The following is a 15,829-nucleotide window of genomic DNA, read 5'->3' as shown; positions in this document are numbered from 1 at the left end:
GGAAGTTCTAAATGATCCAATAGGATTTTCTTCCCATTTCAGAATGCAGTGGTCACAGAAGGTTTTTCAGGGGATGTCACGTGGTCCAGGAAGAGGACACAGATTTTAGGATCAGACAGCCTAGGTTGGAACCCATTTACTATTTGAGTGACTTTAACTTGGAATGAGTTATTCAATTTTAAGCTGCCATCACTTGATCAATGAGGACAATAATATCCACCTTAAAAAGTGGACATGAGGGCTGGAGGTCACGTGTCTAAAACACAAAGAAGCCCTCAGTTAACTGTATTATTGTTACTATATTATTAAGAAGTGGGTTTAAGTTGGACTTCAAAGGATCGGCAGCTCTTGGACCAGATTCTCCATTGCTAGAGGACAGAGGCTGCACCCAGAGTCCTGTGTCTGGCTCAGAGAATTTCCCCCTTGGTCACAGGTTAGCACTCACACTGGGCACCCGAGTCTCTATTGAACCACACAACCACCATCCGGGGTGCTGGCTTCCTGACACACACCTCTCACCTGGCACTTGTGGGCAATGACCTCTAAGATACTCCAAGTCCCTCTACTGCCACCCCCATATTGCTGGTTCAAGCCATCATCATCCCTCACTTGAGCCAAGGCAAAGCTCTTCTGTCTTTCCACTTCTGTTCTTACCTGCTCAAACTCAGAGTGACTTATGTTAAAAAAAATAAAACCTGATCAGGCCACTCCTCCACCTCCTCCTGCCTCCCCACCCACCTTGTTCGGGACACCAGCTCCACCTCTGAGCTTTATGCAATTTGCTCTTGGCCATCAATCCTCACCCCCCAATTCTTCCCTTGGCTACTCCTACCCATCCATCAGGTGTTGGCCCACAAACTCAAGGAGGGTACAAGAAATATCATGTTTTCTTATTTTATTCAGAGCAAATTAAATCTTTTCGGCTCCATTCTGCTGTGCTGCAGCAGAAGTTAGATCTGTGGTCCCTGAGGCATCCCTTCCTCTTTCAGGGTCTCACAAGCATTTAGGATGTTCATAAATGAGCTTGAAAATGGGTGAGGACCTCTACTCTCCAGTCCATCTGTGTCCCTACTGCTATCCTCACCATCAACTCTGAGGGGCCCTTGAAGGAGGTGGTTCCAGTGCTAGGGTGTCTTTGCCCCAGCTGGGAGACTCAGGTTGACTTCAGGTTTCCCTTGGGGCACCCCCAAACCGCAAGCCTCTGAAGTTCACCATCTCCCTGGGTACCACCAGCCACTGGGGCGCAGACTTCCACTACTCCTAAGAGGCTCCTCCTCTCCCTCCCTCCCCTGCTCCCCAAAAGGGGGTAGGGTTGGTTTTGAGTATATGCTCTCTGCTGTGAACAGGAAGCACTAAGGACCTGGCCACTTCCTTGGACAATGGAAAAAATTCAAATACAAAATATTTGAAATTATGTGCTATAAAAGCTACTTATCACAAAGTTTTGCTGTGATTATCTAATCTAAACCAGGTCCCCAGTCATACTCCCTATACCCTGCAATAGTCACTGCTGGGGCCCAGATCCCCTTTGCCCGTCTGTCTGTGCACCCATTCCCTGACTGTGTTGGCTGCCAGGAGATGCGCTGTTCCCTGGAGAGCCCTGTCCCCTGGCAACGCCTGGTTATGCCCTCCCTGGGGGACGGAGGGAGGGCAGAGCCAATGGCTGACTACCGCCAACACGAAGGCCTAGGATCTTGCTTCAAGGTGGGAAGACTCTTGGTAACATCATGCTCTGTAGCTCCTGTGGGATCAGGCAGAGGCCAGACTCCAGCTGAAGCCACATCTTTGCTCAGGTTCTTCCCCTGCCCTACCCTGCTTCCCTCACAGGTTTCTCCTGAGCGCACAATCTCAATAAATTCCTTGCACAAGAAACTGCTTCAGATTTTGCTTCTAGGAACCTAAGGGACATATTCTATTTTTTCTTCCTAGCATGTGTCACAATTTAAAATCAAAGATTTGTATGCCTATTGGTTTAATGCTTGTTTCCTTCACTAAATGAAGGCAGAAGCCATACTTATTTTGTTCACTGCCATATTCTCAGCACCAAGTGAGGTGCCTCCCATAGAGGAGAGCAACACACATGCTTTGAACTCGAAAGTTACAGGAACCAAGGCGCAGGAACCAACTGGAAAGCTATAGGGACACAGCCTCTCAGCCTCCCTCTGCAGACACTTTCCTCCTTGGGTATTCTGGCACATAAGGTTGAAAAGGCACCCTACAATGGCAGCCTAGCATCTCTCGTGCCCATCATCCTCAAGTCAGTCCTAGATGGGAAGATTCCAAAGCTGCAGTTGACAATTTGGCCCAGAATTTGTCACCTAATTCCTCATGAGCTATTGGTCTGTCACCACATCACAGGTCACAAACTTGGCGTGGGGGCAGTTTTCAGATAAGGGTCACAAGCCAAGCAGATAAACCAACAGCTGCCTGTCTTACAAGCCTAATTCTGATTCAGCTGAAATCCAGACAGCTTTCGTATTTCACTGGTCTACCAGTACTCCTGGGAAAGGCTGGGTCCACAAGCAAGGCTGGATTCATATGAACATCTCCTAATATCCAGATGTCAGTGTTTCAGGTATTATATACCACAAATAAAGTTGTAGTAAAGCCCTCATTTAACTAGAACGTGGAAGAACTGTGGAATTTTAGGTACTTTAATTTTTTGAAAAGCTTTGTTTTCTCTTGGTATAAAATGTTTTTTCTGAACATCATAATTCTCTTTTCTACTGGGTTGTCTGTCTTCAGTTATTGAGGGACTGCTGACCTGGGGTCTTTATTCTGAGATAAATGACTTCTAGGCAAGTCACTGATCCACAAGGAGATCAGCCTGGGTGTGTCTGGATGTCAGGTGAGTTGTTACAACCATGTTTCTGATCGAAACCCTAAAATTGGCTCATTTGTTTTGTGGTATACTTCCTACTCCTAAAAGGTATGTAAATAAAATGACCCAGTTAAAAAAACAATGAGAAGAGAGATTTCAATTTTTCAGTGTTTCCAGTTTTTCAATGAGGGATACAGATGTAAAAGCCAGGGCCTCTTCCCACCGAGTTTACAATCTGGGGAGAGAACAAGAGAGATACCACATAAAAGAGGCAAATAATTCTAGGAGATAATGTCCATCAATGCGTTTTTCAAAATACAAGTTCTTTCACAAACGTGTAACTAAATATTGACTCCATGGTGCTTCAGTTATATCTGAAAGGGCTTTGAGAAAATAAGAAATCCAGTTACTGGATAAAACTAGTGGTCTATCTCGCCTTTCCAGCGGCACCAAAGGAAGCTGGAGGGAGAGCAGGGGTTAACTGTCAAGATAGCTTTTAATTTGTAAATTTATCCAAAGTTTGAAAATATCATGGGGAATCTTAGGAATCCCAGTAGTCAGCGAATGGGCTATCTATATGTCCATTACATCTACAGACTCCACACACACCCACTCAGATGATTCTCAGAATGGGGGTATATGATAAGTTAATTCTCATGTCTGGCTTCGTTGTTCTTCGCCTTTCCCTCTCATATCTTCAATCACCTGTGTCACAGGACACATATAAGTAGTTGGGAAGTGTTAAACTGACAGTAAAGCAAAATCAGAGTTAAAGGCAAATGTTTAATGAATCATGCTCAAATACTAGCTAGTCAATGAAGAACTTTAGGTTCAAAGGGTCAGATATTCTGCAATCCCAAGAAATCGCAATCAGCTTCTCGTTCTGGTTGTGTATTTTCACATTGCATTTTGTGGCCACAAAATTAGTTGTACATTTTTGAGCGTTGATCTAACACTAAAAGATTCAAATTAGGAGGCTGAAAGAAAACATTTTGTATCTGTGTATTTAAAAAAAAATCTGTGGATGAACAAGGAGCCAGGCGTCAGTTTCCAATGGGGGGAACGTTCTCATGGAGGTACTGTAAGGCCAAGTCAGTCCACTTCATTTCTTGTTCTTTAACAGACTCTGTGGTGCCGCCATTGTCCTGTTCAGGTTCAGGAAGCTCATTCTGAAAAGGTACAATGGACATTCAGGACGATGTTACACTCTACATTAACAAACCCCTTAAAACCCAAGAGCACTTGGAATTAAAACCTGTGAGTTCCTAGAAACAGGCAGCATAGAAGCGTATCCTAAGGAAAGAGCTAGAAAATAAAAAATGTGAGGAAACATCAAAAGTCACGCTCAAACGTGCCCCATCCGTCTCCAGCCGGGAGTGATGGCATTATGACTCTGGTACTTGTATGGCAGGCAGCATGGCAAAAGGCTCAGGACACAGGCTTCTGGGAGCCCCTGGGATCCAAGGCCATGACTCCACCATTTGTTGGGTTACTCAGGCAAGGTATTCAGACCCTTGCAGCCTTTGCTTCCTCTTAGGCAATGAGAGAAAAAAGTAGTCATCATCTCACAGGACTGCTGTGAGGGCTAAATGAGGAAATGCAGGTCAGGTGCCCAGCACTGCGTGGGGTATCCAGTGCAAGGACTACCTGTCATCCTTACTAGCGGCTAGGAACACTGAAAAAAGCCAGTACTAAATCTTTTTTGGGGAAGGCTGCTTTACAGAATACCACATTTGCTGGCATGTTCCTTAAGCACAAGAAAGGTATTCAAAACGATCCTGTATCCAATGTGCCTATATTATAATGGAGGTAGGAGCACTGAAAATGTAACACAATAGATGAGGCTTCCCCCTAGTGGTGGAGCAGGGCAACAAAAAACAACATAGCCTACCCACAATTTTCTTAAAATGGTAAGCCATGGGCCACACTTAGTGTAGAATCTGGGGTAGTTTTCTTATATATTTCCAGCTTTACTGAGATTTAATTTACATATAACATTGTGTAAGTTTAAAATGTACAATGTGATGACTGGATACACATATATATTGTGAAATGATTACTGCAATAAGGCTAGTTAACACATCCATCACCTTGCATAGTTCACCATTTTTTGGCGTGTGGTGAGAAGTTTTTGATAGTTTCCTTGTATTTTAAATTTAAATTTATTACTACTGGAACTCTGTTTCATACTAGAATTCACTGATACCAATATATTTCTTTTCAGTTATCTGAATTTAGACTTTTTTTTAAGGGTAGCAAACTGCTATTCAATATCCAGACTTACGATTTCCCACTGGACTCCAATGTGCAGTATATGAATATAATAACTTTTTTCCTTCAAAGTGATGTTCAATATGAATAAAATGATTTAATTACAATATGTACAAGTATGTTTGAATCACATCTTGCTCTACAAATACTCAGATTCAAACATACTTGTACAAATTGAAAGGAACTACCATTTTCTCTAAAGCAATATTGCAAAGAGAAAGTTTTGTTTCAATAACTACTTACAGCTGACAAAGCATAAACAAGTCCTTGGTTAATCAATTATTTAATTCAGGTATTATTTAATTTCATCTTGTTCTAAAATAACACGTTTTTCATTTGGTCACTATTGTCTCTTGCAATGAATGCCAACATATAAAATTGCATATATGCCTGGAAAACAAACACAAAGTATCATAAAGTATCGTGAACACAACAACCATCTATTGTGGGGTACTGCAAAAATGGCCACAATTCTTTGTAGCCACTCTTATGAAAAGGCACTATTTCCCCAGTCTTGCATTGGGACTGATCATGTGACTTCTTGGCCTAGGCTCCATGAAGCCTTGCAGTTTCCTCTCATGCTGCTCTTAGAACCCTAAAATGATTGTGAAGTCTGGGCTAATCTGCTGGATCATGAGACTGTGGCCTAGTCAGCTCATCATCCCAGCCTCCAGCCAGCCTGCTGGCCGACTGCAAAACACCACCAAGTCCAGCAGAGATCAACCGAGCTGGCAAAGATCAGAAGACTCTTTCAGCTGAATGACAAAATCATGACATAAATAACGGTTGTTTTAAGCCACTATGTTTTGGGGTTATTTGTTAGGTAGCAGCAAAAGCTAACGACACAAACATTGCCTTAGAATCACAAGTCCTGGGAAAAAACACAGATTAGCAACAGGGCCAGGCTACAACTTGGAAGTCAGCATGGAAATCTACATCTCCTTCAACCCCTTCCACACAAATGGTCCCCAAATCCTGCTATTAGCATGTCCAGAATTCAGCAATTCCCCTCCACTTTCTTGCTTTTGTTTAGGTCCTCCTCCCTTGCCTAGACACTGCATTAGCTTCCTAATTGGTCTCTTTGCCCTGTCACTGGCCCCTTTCTCCTTGGCACACATTCTCTAACAATGCTGCTAAACTGATTTTCTAATATATTTGAGCACGGCAGATCTCTACTTTGAAGACCACTCACTCCTGGATATCCTCAGGATGAGAGCTAAGCATGGCATCAAATGCTCCTCTCAAAATTGGGTCCAAGATCAACTTTTCTCCCTACCTTTTATGAGAAGTATAACCTCTATCCACACTGAATTGCCTCACCATCTCCCAAAGCAGTTTAAAACTCTGAGACTTTGCACATCTGTCCCCTCTGCTGGTTGGCCCTTGTCTACCCTCACTAAACCTCTTCCTCCCTATGACCAGCTTAAATGTGATTTTTCTCTCTGAAGCCCTTCCTGATGCCCACCAGGCAATCAGCCACTTCTTACACTACAGAGCTGTTCACAACCCTCACTTAGAACACTTACTATTACAATTATTTATTGATATATGTTGCCTCTCTAGACTCCGAGGGGCAGGAACTGTACTTATGTTTACCAAGTCTTAAGGCACACAGTAGGCTTCAAGAATTGCTTGCGGAATGAAGGAACCACCACCGGACAGGATCTGGAGCCTCACAGACTTCGGTGTGAAGTCCAACTTATTGGCTACCAACCTTTGGGCAAGTTCCCCTCTTTGATCCTGTTTCCTTCCTGTACAGTGGGTAGAACACCACCACCCCTGAAGGGTGTTTTAAGGATACAGATAATGTATGTCAGATTTCAACCTTGGTCTATGACACAAAACAGGTATTCAATAAGTGGAGCTATAATTCTCATTATGCTCTTTTGACTATTTTCCTAAACTTGAACTAAGCTGTTACTTGTTATTTGTTATGTGTATTTTTCACTGAACATATTACCTCTTATTCTTAGATGAAAATGTAAATGGCAGCAGCACACGGTCTGCCTGCAAGCTCTATTTTATTAATGGCTCTTTGCAATTGGAAGGCTCTAAAGAAAAACAGTCTCTGTTCTCCTTGCTAGGCCTCTGTGACATAAATAGGATTTTTAATAAATATTTATTCAAGCAAAATGTTTAGATCACTTATTACGTGAGGTTTAACAAACTCATTGCAGGAGAATTTTCCAGAGGTCAGGAAAGAAAAGAGCATGATGGTCTAAATGCAAAAGAAGAAAAGCCAGGTCTCTTCCAATATTTTCCAGGGAACCTAGAATAGGTATGTGTTCCAAAAACGTGAGTTTCTAAAAATGTCAACTGACAAACCACAGGTAGAGAAGAAATAAAGTGCATATGCCACTGCTTCTTGTTCCTCCACATGGTGTGCATTAAACTTTCACTATTTGGTTTACTAGCTTTGGTGTGGTGGACAGAACATGGCTCAGAAGACCTGGGTTCTAGTTCTAGAATGACCCCCTAACTGAGCTGGTCACGTCAGCCCTCTGAACCACATTTCTCTTCAAATACAAAGTCAAGCTAAATGTTCTCCAGAAGCTTCTAGAGTTAGAGGACTCCACAGCTTTGATTTCTTTGCCTTACTAGTTTATTTGTCTTGATATCCTACCCCTACTAGGGTCTACCAGATCATACCTTTAACCTATCACCCTCAGCACAAATTACAGCCTACCAGTGGTATTGCAACATCCTCATAAGGCAGCTTGTCTTCTCGCCAAGCATCGTCAATCAAATCCAAGATCCTTCCATCTCTCTGTACCTCACTGTCCATTCTCCTGCAGCTTTGATCTTGCCAGCTCTGTAAGCCAAAAAGATTATTTCTTAAACATGAAGGCTGAGGAGATGCTGTAATTCAGCAGTAGGGCTCTCTAGGCTTTTTAGCCTGAATGTGAATTTTGGCATGATATCACCCTGGGAAAGACTCATCTCATCTGGGTCAGGTTGCAGTTTATTTATAAGACCATCGTCCCTCCCAGCTGATTTTCCCAGTCACACACAGATTCCACCTTTCTGTAAAGTTTTCTCAGATCACTCCAGCTTCAGCACACATTCCGCCCTTCACCGGTTCTTGCTTGTCCTTATGATCCACTAAACAAGTTAGGTCGTCTTTGTGACTGATTGCTCAGGCATTAGTGTTTCCAATTGCTGTGTGTAAATTTTGTATTAATGACTCACCATAGCTTTCCCCAATCTGGCCTCAATCTTTTCCCACCTGTCCCTCTTCCAAACACCTCTAACCCTGTCATACTTTCCAACCTTTGCACTTAAAGGTCTCTTTGCCCCATCACTAACACCTACTCTTCCTTCCAATCTCAAAGTTGGGCGTCAGCTCATCGGGGTCAATATCCCATTTCCAGAATTAGGCGTTAAGATGCCTTCACTCTTCAGGAGCTGGAAGGGTGGAAAGCATAAGGCGTGCAATGACCAGGACACGGCCACTGTCCCAAGCACTTGGCCACACTTGCCAGAATAAGCCATTACCACTTTCCTGAACAAAATTTGTTTTACACATGTGACTATCCCAATGCTTGGAATGCAGTATCTTGTTCCTTTTTTCCCCAGCTAACCCCCAGTCAGTCTAAAAAGTTAGCTCCCAGGTCGCCTCCTGCAGGAACTTTCTCTAAGCGCCAAGGAGAACGCGGTCCCCGCCCCTCTGCAGGCCCCATAGTTCCCTGGGCGCAGTGAATGGTCCCCATCGGGAGCTTGTCACACTGCCCGTCACAGGGTCTTCGCAGACAGGCGGTGCGTACGTTCCCCGGGGCAGGGCAGTTTTATCCATCTCTGATTTAGAGCTCTACAACGTGTAGTTACAGGAGCAAAGCTAGAACTCCTTTTCCCGCGCTAAAAATGACCCTCGCAGGCCACCACCATCCGTACAGGTGTAGGAGGCGGCCCCACAGCCGCGGCTTCCGGCCCGAGGCAGGATATACCAAATGCGGCAGCGGGGGAAGCCCAGGACCGCCGCTCAAGTCCCTTTCCACCCCTCCCGACGTGCGGTAAGGGGAGTGGTTATGAGGATGAGGTGAAGAGAACGGCCTCGGCCAAGAGAAGCAGCATAAGTCCGAACGCGCTGCCGCTTCTCCAAGACCTAGGCTAGGGAGGCGGGAAACCCTTACCAGCACCCTGCCCAGCGCGGCGCCCGCCTCCACCGGACCACACCCTCAGTGTCACGTGACCGGCACGGTCTTCTCTCCGGTCCCCAGATATGGGTGAGCCCATTTGCAGGCGCGGAGGGGGAGTCTGGGAGGACGTTGCTTCAATTAAAAGTGAGGGGGCAGTGGGCGGAACGAACGTGCAGACGACGGTGGCTGGACGTCAGGTTGGCGGTGACGCGCGTGCGCGCCCCCGGCCGGAGGTAACGGCGGGAAGCTTCGGGGGCGCGCTCGCGGCATCCCCGTAACCGCATGTGCGAACGTCGGACTGGCGAGGGGCGGCGGTGTCCACAGGCAGCCCTGGCTGCGGTGGGGCCGCGGCCCGAGCGGCCGTATGGCCCGGGGCCGGCTTCTTCAGCGGCCCGCTGGCCTCCAGGCTCGACCCCGCCGGCCCGGGTCCGCCCCGGCGCCCCACCTCTCGGCCTTGCGGCGGACGCTCAGCGGACCCGCGAAGCCAGATATGGCCTCCCGCAGCGCACTGTCCGGGCCAGCCAGGTGGTCAGCCCTTCTCCGGAGGCCGGGCCGGCGGGAGGGCTGTGGGGTGGGCGAGCTGCTCATCTTCCCCGAGCGGAGTCGGCCGCGGGCCAGTCTTCCACTTCAGGGGAGAGACCCCCGGCCCAGCCCTCCCGCCTGGGCTGCCTCATCTGGTTAGCTTCCTAACATTGTTGAGACTTAGGTCTTTGATGGCAGGTGTTAGCGGTTCATTTATGGGTGGGAAGTTTAGCAAGTTGTAAAAAGTGAGTTGATTTAAAAATCTTAATGTTAGTACATTAGGTACGGAAATGTGTCAGAAATCATGAAGGACTGAAGTTGGGGAACCCTGAACTTATGGATTGCTCCATTCAAATCAGGGATGGGAAATAAATAATGAAGTAAGGGAATAAAAGGAACGGGTTCTTAGAATAATCATGAAGGTATTTGAAGGCAGTAAATCTCGGCTCATAATGTGGTTTTTTTTTTTTTTTAATGTTTCTTACAACATCAGGGTAAAGATGAGCTTGCTCTCAGCGACTAGTCTTCATTTATAGTTACAGCACTCTTACTTGCAGAGTAGTTTTCCTTGAGCCTTACAGATGATTCCTAAGCCAGTCTTAACATTTTTTTTTCTTCGTTTAATAAAAGCAGTATTGTAGGATTTGTGCCCTGTCGTTATACAGTTCCCCACATGCTTGCATTTAATTTTATTTAATAGATACGAAGAGGAAATCATAAGGATCATTAGCTACATGTTACCTTCAAATATTTATATTTATATTGATCATAGCTGTAGCTTAATGATATAACAAAGGGTATGTATTTTCTTATTTGGAATGCAGTATCATCTTTAGGTTGATTTTTATCCTGAGCTTCTTGCCTTTTGACTATATCATTACCAGTGATCAGTATGGTAAGAATGACTGAAATTAAAATGGGTTAGATATTTATAAACATTCAGTTACACTGCTCTTTAAAATGTATTCAGGTTTTAACAATTCTTTATAGTTATTGTATATGTTAATTGTACTGATGCCACTTGTCTCCCATTAAAAGGTAGAACACCTTTGCTTGTTCCTTCCCCTTCTCACTTACGTAGTAGTGGTGGCAGATGGTGACAGCATCAGTGGTCCACTTTATCAGAGCTTCCTACTTTTAAGCATATGTCAACTTGATTTGAAATTCAGCTAAAGCCAACATTGACCTGGGTTTCAGGAATTGAATTTTCGGTTTTTATGTTACTTTAGGTTATTTTTCTTCAAGAACTAAGTTTGTGTTTTCAGTTTTACAAAACCACAGTATTGTCATCACATCTATGAAAATTAATAAAAATCCCATAATGTCAATATTCAGCCTGGGTTCAGGTTTCCCCACTTGCCCCATACATGTATTTTTATAAGTAGCTTGTTTGGATCAAAATCCCGTAGAGATCCACGTGTTGCATTGAGTTGATAACACCTTTTCAATCTTTTTTAATATAGCAGTTTCATTGCCTCTCTTTTCCCTTAACATTCTAGATTTAGTTGATTGCATCCACATGGTATGCTTTAACTTGTACATCTATTCCCTTTATTCCCTCTAAACTGGTAGTAAGGTCTAGAATTGCACTGTCCAATATAGTAGGTATCAGCCATCGGTGACTATTTAAATGAATTAAAATGAAATAAAGCTAAAAATTTCAGTTCCCTAGTGCATTGGCCACATTTCAAGGGCCCAATAGTTTGGTGTATATGTAAAATATTTCCATAATTGCATAAAGTTCTGTTGAACAGCACTGCTCTAGAAGCTTGATCAGATTCAACCTTGACTTTTTTTGTGGGGTTGAGGGCAGGGCAAGATTTCATCAGTGGTGCAAAACAGGGAGGCACATGATGTCTGAGTTTTCTCTCTGTGATGTTAAAATTGAGCATCGTAGTGGGTTCAGGCGTTGTCGGCCCAGTCCATCCATCATGAAATTCTCCATGAGCCTTTTGCTTAATGGTGAGATCCTTTCGTGGATTTAGGTTGCCTATATCCACTATTGCATTAGCAGTTGCAGTACGGTGATTTTCTGATTCTGTCATTCTTCAGCATTTATTAGCTGGAAATTTTTTATGAAGAAGAACTTTTTACTTCACCAGCTATTTGACTACCCCACCAGCTATTTGAAATAGTTTGTATAGGAAAGACGAGAAAAATGCTTAATTCTTTCCCTCTATTTTCAGAGCACAGTAATGAGTTGGTGGCCTAGCAACCTCCAAAGGTAACCATGAGGGTTTTGCCTTTTTTTTTTTTTTTTATCATCATGAAATTATAGACTTGAATATATTTGAACTGTTTCAACCTACTGCAGTCTTTTTTTTGGGGGGGGGGGCTTCTCAAGTTGTCCTGTTGTTGGCGAGTGGCAGCCTGTTTAAGTTGGCTTCTGTCCACTTTGATATGACCAGTAATCTTTGAAAGTTTCCTTCTTTTCTGGTAAAACATATTCCTGGCTCATTTAAACATTTCTGGCCACCAAGAAGCCCTGGTTCCTTTCAGTGGGAGATGGTGTTTAGAGACCAGTCTGGGTGCTGAAGGCACTCTTGCTACTAGATTGGTCACTGGTTTTAGGATTTACAGTGGCCAAAGTTAGGAAATATGTACATGTTTTAAAAAGAGAAATATCCAGAATTCACACTGATATTTCCAATTTAATTTCATAGTTTTTTTTAAACACTTGATTTTATATTTGTATCTTTTTCTCTTTTGCCTATTAACATACTTTTTCTGTATTATATATAATGCTTTCAAATTAGTGATACCAATTTTACTATTAACAATATGATTCCTGAGTGATGTTTAGGGTTTCTGTATAGTACATTTTTGTCCTTAGTGTGTATCCCAGTTGGAATATGTACAGTAAAATTGTTGCATTTTAAAACCAATGAAACAATTTGTTATATGGTAAGGCTGCCAACCTGATATATAGTTGATAGTTGATTTATTTCATTTTGTTTCCAATATTTTTCAATACTGCTTTTTTTTTTTCCAACTGGATTTGTTTCATTATATTATAAAACATTAGCATAGTGCCTATAAAACAAGTAGCTGTTAAGGTATACATCCAGACAAGTTTAGCTTCCTGTTTTCTCTACCCTATTTCCCTTCCTTATAGGTATCATATTTACCAGCTTTGAGCTTATCCTTCCAGAAGAACAAATACACTATATATATTATATATTTATATATAATTATATATCCTTAATATATTCTGACATTTGTATTATACATAACATATATAATATATAATTTATATTTATGTAATATATATAATATATATAATATATATCTATAATTTTCTCCCTTTCTTAGGTAAAAAGTAGTGTTTGCATATACTGTTTTGTATCTTGCTTTTTTCATCTAATATTATATGCCGTGTAGATCCCACCATAGACATATGTAGAGGTCATTTTCCCTTTTCACAGCTTCATAGTATTATTCCATTGGTGGATGAATAGTCAACTAGTTCCCTGTAGATAGGCATTTGTGTTGTTTCCTACTCTTGCAAATAGTCCTGCAATGTATATCCTTCTGCATGTATGGTTTTGTATTCTTGCCAACATATGTTTGGGATAGATTCCTAGAAGTGGCATTGTTGGATCAAAGGGTAAATGCATATATATCAGTTGCTAAGTATTGCCAAAATTTCCTCTATAGTAGTTGTACCGTTTTGCATTCCTACCTACAGTGTATGTGAATGCCTGTTCCCATAGCCTTGTCATCAGTGTGCATTTTCAAACTTCTAATTTTTCATTAATCTAATACAGAAGAAAGGGTAACCCAGTGTAGTTTAAATTTGTGTTTCTCTTATTGTGAGCAAGGTTGAGCATGTTTTCATACGTTTAAGGTCATTTGCATTTCTTTTTATGAGAACTCTTTGTTCATATCTTCTGCACATTTTTCTATAGATTTTAATTTTTCCTTCAGTTTTTAGAAGCTCTTTATATATTTGGTTAATTAACCCCTTGTGATAAAACTTTCAATTAATGTTGTCATTTATCTTTCAGCTTTGCTTACAGCGTTTTTCCCATGTAAAAGTGTATTTTTGTCTACTAAGGTTTCTTAGTCTTAGCCCCTTATTCTTTCTGGATTTTGAGTCATAGTTTGGACAGTGTTTTAAAATTTCATTTTTATTTTGGAAAATTTCTTTGATACTTTATCTGATAATTTTTTCCCTTAAATTTAAGTAGGAACCTTTCTGGGCAGTCATAAATGATATTGATTATTTATTGGAGCAGGCACAGTTTATCAGTCATAGTATATCTGTCATAGCCATAGATCTTTGTAATCACAGTAACACCGAGGCAGGTAAGGGACAAAGCATTGTTATCTTCCTTTAAATGAGACTTGATGAGTAGGCATATTCCTTCTCTTAGTGCACATATCTAACCAGAGTTTTTATTTTCTTCCTGTGTCCCATTTTGTGAGTAATTTGATCTTGGGTGCATACTCTGGATATTTTTCCTGATCTGTAAAATAAAGAGGTTAAATTGGAGCCCTTCAGGTTCTTTCTAGCTCTTAAATTCCAATATGTTAATGAATATCAAAGATTTTCCCATTATTAGATACCCTCTTTGTTTTTTGTTTTTTTTATTTTGGTTGCGCTGGGTCTTCGCTGCGGCACACGGGCTTCTCTAGTTGTGGCGCGCAGGCTTTAGTTGCCCTGCAGCATGTGGGATCTTAGTTTTCTGACCAGGGATTGAACCCGCGTCCCCTGCATTGGAAGGCGGATTCTTAACCCCTGGACCACCAGGGAAGTCCCTAGATAACCTCTTTGGATTCTTTTTTCCCTAAGATTTAAAGTATGTTTTCCCTGCTTCCCAGACTTGGTGAAAAAGCCTGTATTTCCTTTAACCATTTTATTCTAGATTTCACTGATTTAAAGTAGTCTTCATTTGAAAGGAGAGTTTTAATTATAACTTCTGTTCGTTGATATCTTGGTCTAACTGCAGAAATGATTAAGAGTGTCCTGTACCAATTGTAGAGCTACACAGTTTCCATTTAACTACATTAACATTTCATGTTAGTGGCAAGGAGTAGCAGATTATCAAACAGTAATTGCTTAAATTTGTATTTATTTGGATAAAGAATAAAATTTATATAATTACCACATGGCACAGGCAAAAAAGAAAGCAAGTGATGTAGTGCATGGAGCTGAATGAGGGTCAGGTTGGTTAGGAAAGGAGTCAGTGATATAGCTATGAGAAACTCAGGTGAGAAAAGTCCACAGAAGAGCTGAGTCCTTGCTATTTACCTGATCCTCAGGAATGAGAAATGATGGTGTTTGTCAGCTGCTCGAGGAGATAGTGAAAGTATTGTTAAAAGATCATTATATATTAGTAAGATTATTTTCCACAGAGAATGTTACTGGTTCCTCCCCACCCCATCCCCACCTTTTTTTTTTAAAAACAGAGATCTCCTTATCTAAGTCTTAGACCATGATTTTAATTTCTGAAATGGCTATTTTCCCCTATGTGGACTATTTTCACTGTTGTGCTACTGCCACCTGGTGGCCATGGTGGTGACGTCATAGTTAAGTTTGTATATTTTTTCCTGTGTCCAGACTTTTCAATTTGGTTTGATTTTGTTTATGCCAAGAACACATTATTAAATCAAAAGAAGATATGCTGATGTATTTTAAGATCCGGAATACTGTAAAATATATAAAGATTGCACATTGGCTGGAACTTAGGAGTCACATTGCCTAGGTTTGAATCCTAGGACTGTGGTTTGTAGTTTACCATAATCAAGTTATTTAACCTTCTGAGCCTCAGTTTCCTCAAAGTAATAGTATTTATGTTTTAAAATTGTTATGAAGATTGAATCTGACAATATAGACAGGCAGAACAGTTGAGTATTCAGTGACTTTTAGCTTCTATTATAAATATTCCTAATTACTAAATAATATCCAGAAAATATATTATGTATTATATGTTACTAAATCTGTTTCTAATATATATTACTAAATGTATTTTCTAAGAATAACATGACCTAAAGGAGTATAATTTTACTAATGATAGTTTTGAATAACTGTAGTAGCTCTGTCCTTAGGAAGAGCACTTTCCTACGTATTTAATAA

The 15,829-nt window shown here is 41.6% G+C and overlaps 2 protein-coding genes across 10 annotated transcripts in view; one reads left to right on the top strand and one right to left on the bottom strand.

The window, feature by feature from the left end:
* Positions 1–3,584: 3,584 nt before the first annotated feature.
* ANAPC13 (anaphase promoting complex subunit 13) lies at positions 3,585–9,333 on the bottom strand. Its single transcript, XM_059920294.1, has 3 exons — positions 9,223–9,333; positions 7,779–7,904; positions 3,585–3,990 (listed from the first exon to the last, which is right to left on the bottom strand). Exons 2-3 carry the CDS (start codon positions 7,875–7,877, stop codon positions 3,865–3,867), a joined length of 225 nt encoding a protein of 74 aa, XP_059776277.1. The 5' UTR covers positions 7,878–7,904; positions 9,223–9,333; the 3' UTR covers positions 3,585–3,864.
* CEP63 (centrosomal protein 63) overlaps positions 9,030–15,829 on the top strand; it is an 82,206-nt gene continuing 75,406 nt past the window's right edge. For 2 of the 9 annotated variants that reach the window (XM_059920290.1, XM_059920291.1), the window contains exons 1-2: positions 9,501–9,753; positions 11,937–11,974. In XM_059920290.1, the coding sequence (XP_059776273.1) occupies positions 9,511–9,753; positions 11,937–11,974 (281 nt within the window). In that variant the 5' untranslated portion in view covers positions 9,501–9,510. The other 7 variants (XM_059920283.1, XM_059920284.1, XM_059920288.1 and 4 more) reach the window with 7 other exon arrangements.

Source organism: Balaenoptera ricei, chromosome 4 (assembly GCF_028023285.1).
Source record: "Balaenoptera ricei isolate mBalRic1 chromosome 4, mBalRic1.hap2, whole genome shotgun sequence".
NCBI lineage: Eukaryota > Metazoa > Chordata > Mammalia > Artiodactyla > Balaenopteridae > Balaenoptera > Balaenoptera ricei.
This window is presented reverse-complemented; position numbering and strand designations above follow the sequence as displayed.

What these genes read in the sequence shown, in the direction of transcription:
- ANAPC13 (XM_059920294.1), bottom strand. Translation starts at nt 7,877, where the DNA reads ATGGACAGTGAGGTACAGAGAGATGGAAGGATCTTGGATTTGATTGAC. An exon ending in AGGATGTTGCAATACCACTG is followed by an intron (nt 3,991 to 7,778) that starts GTAGGCTGTAAT and finishes GTACCTTTTCAG; the next exon opens with AATGAGCTTCCTGAACCTGA.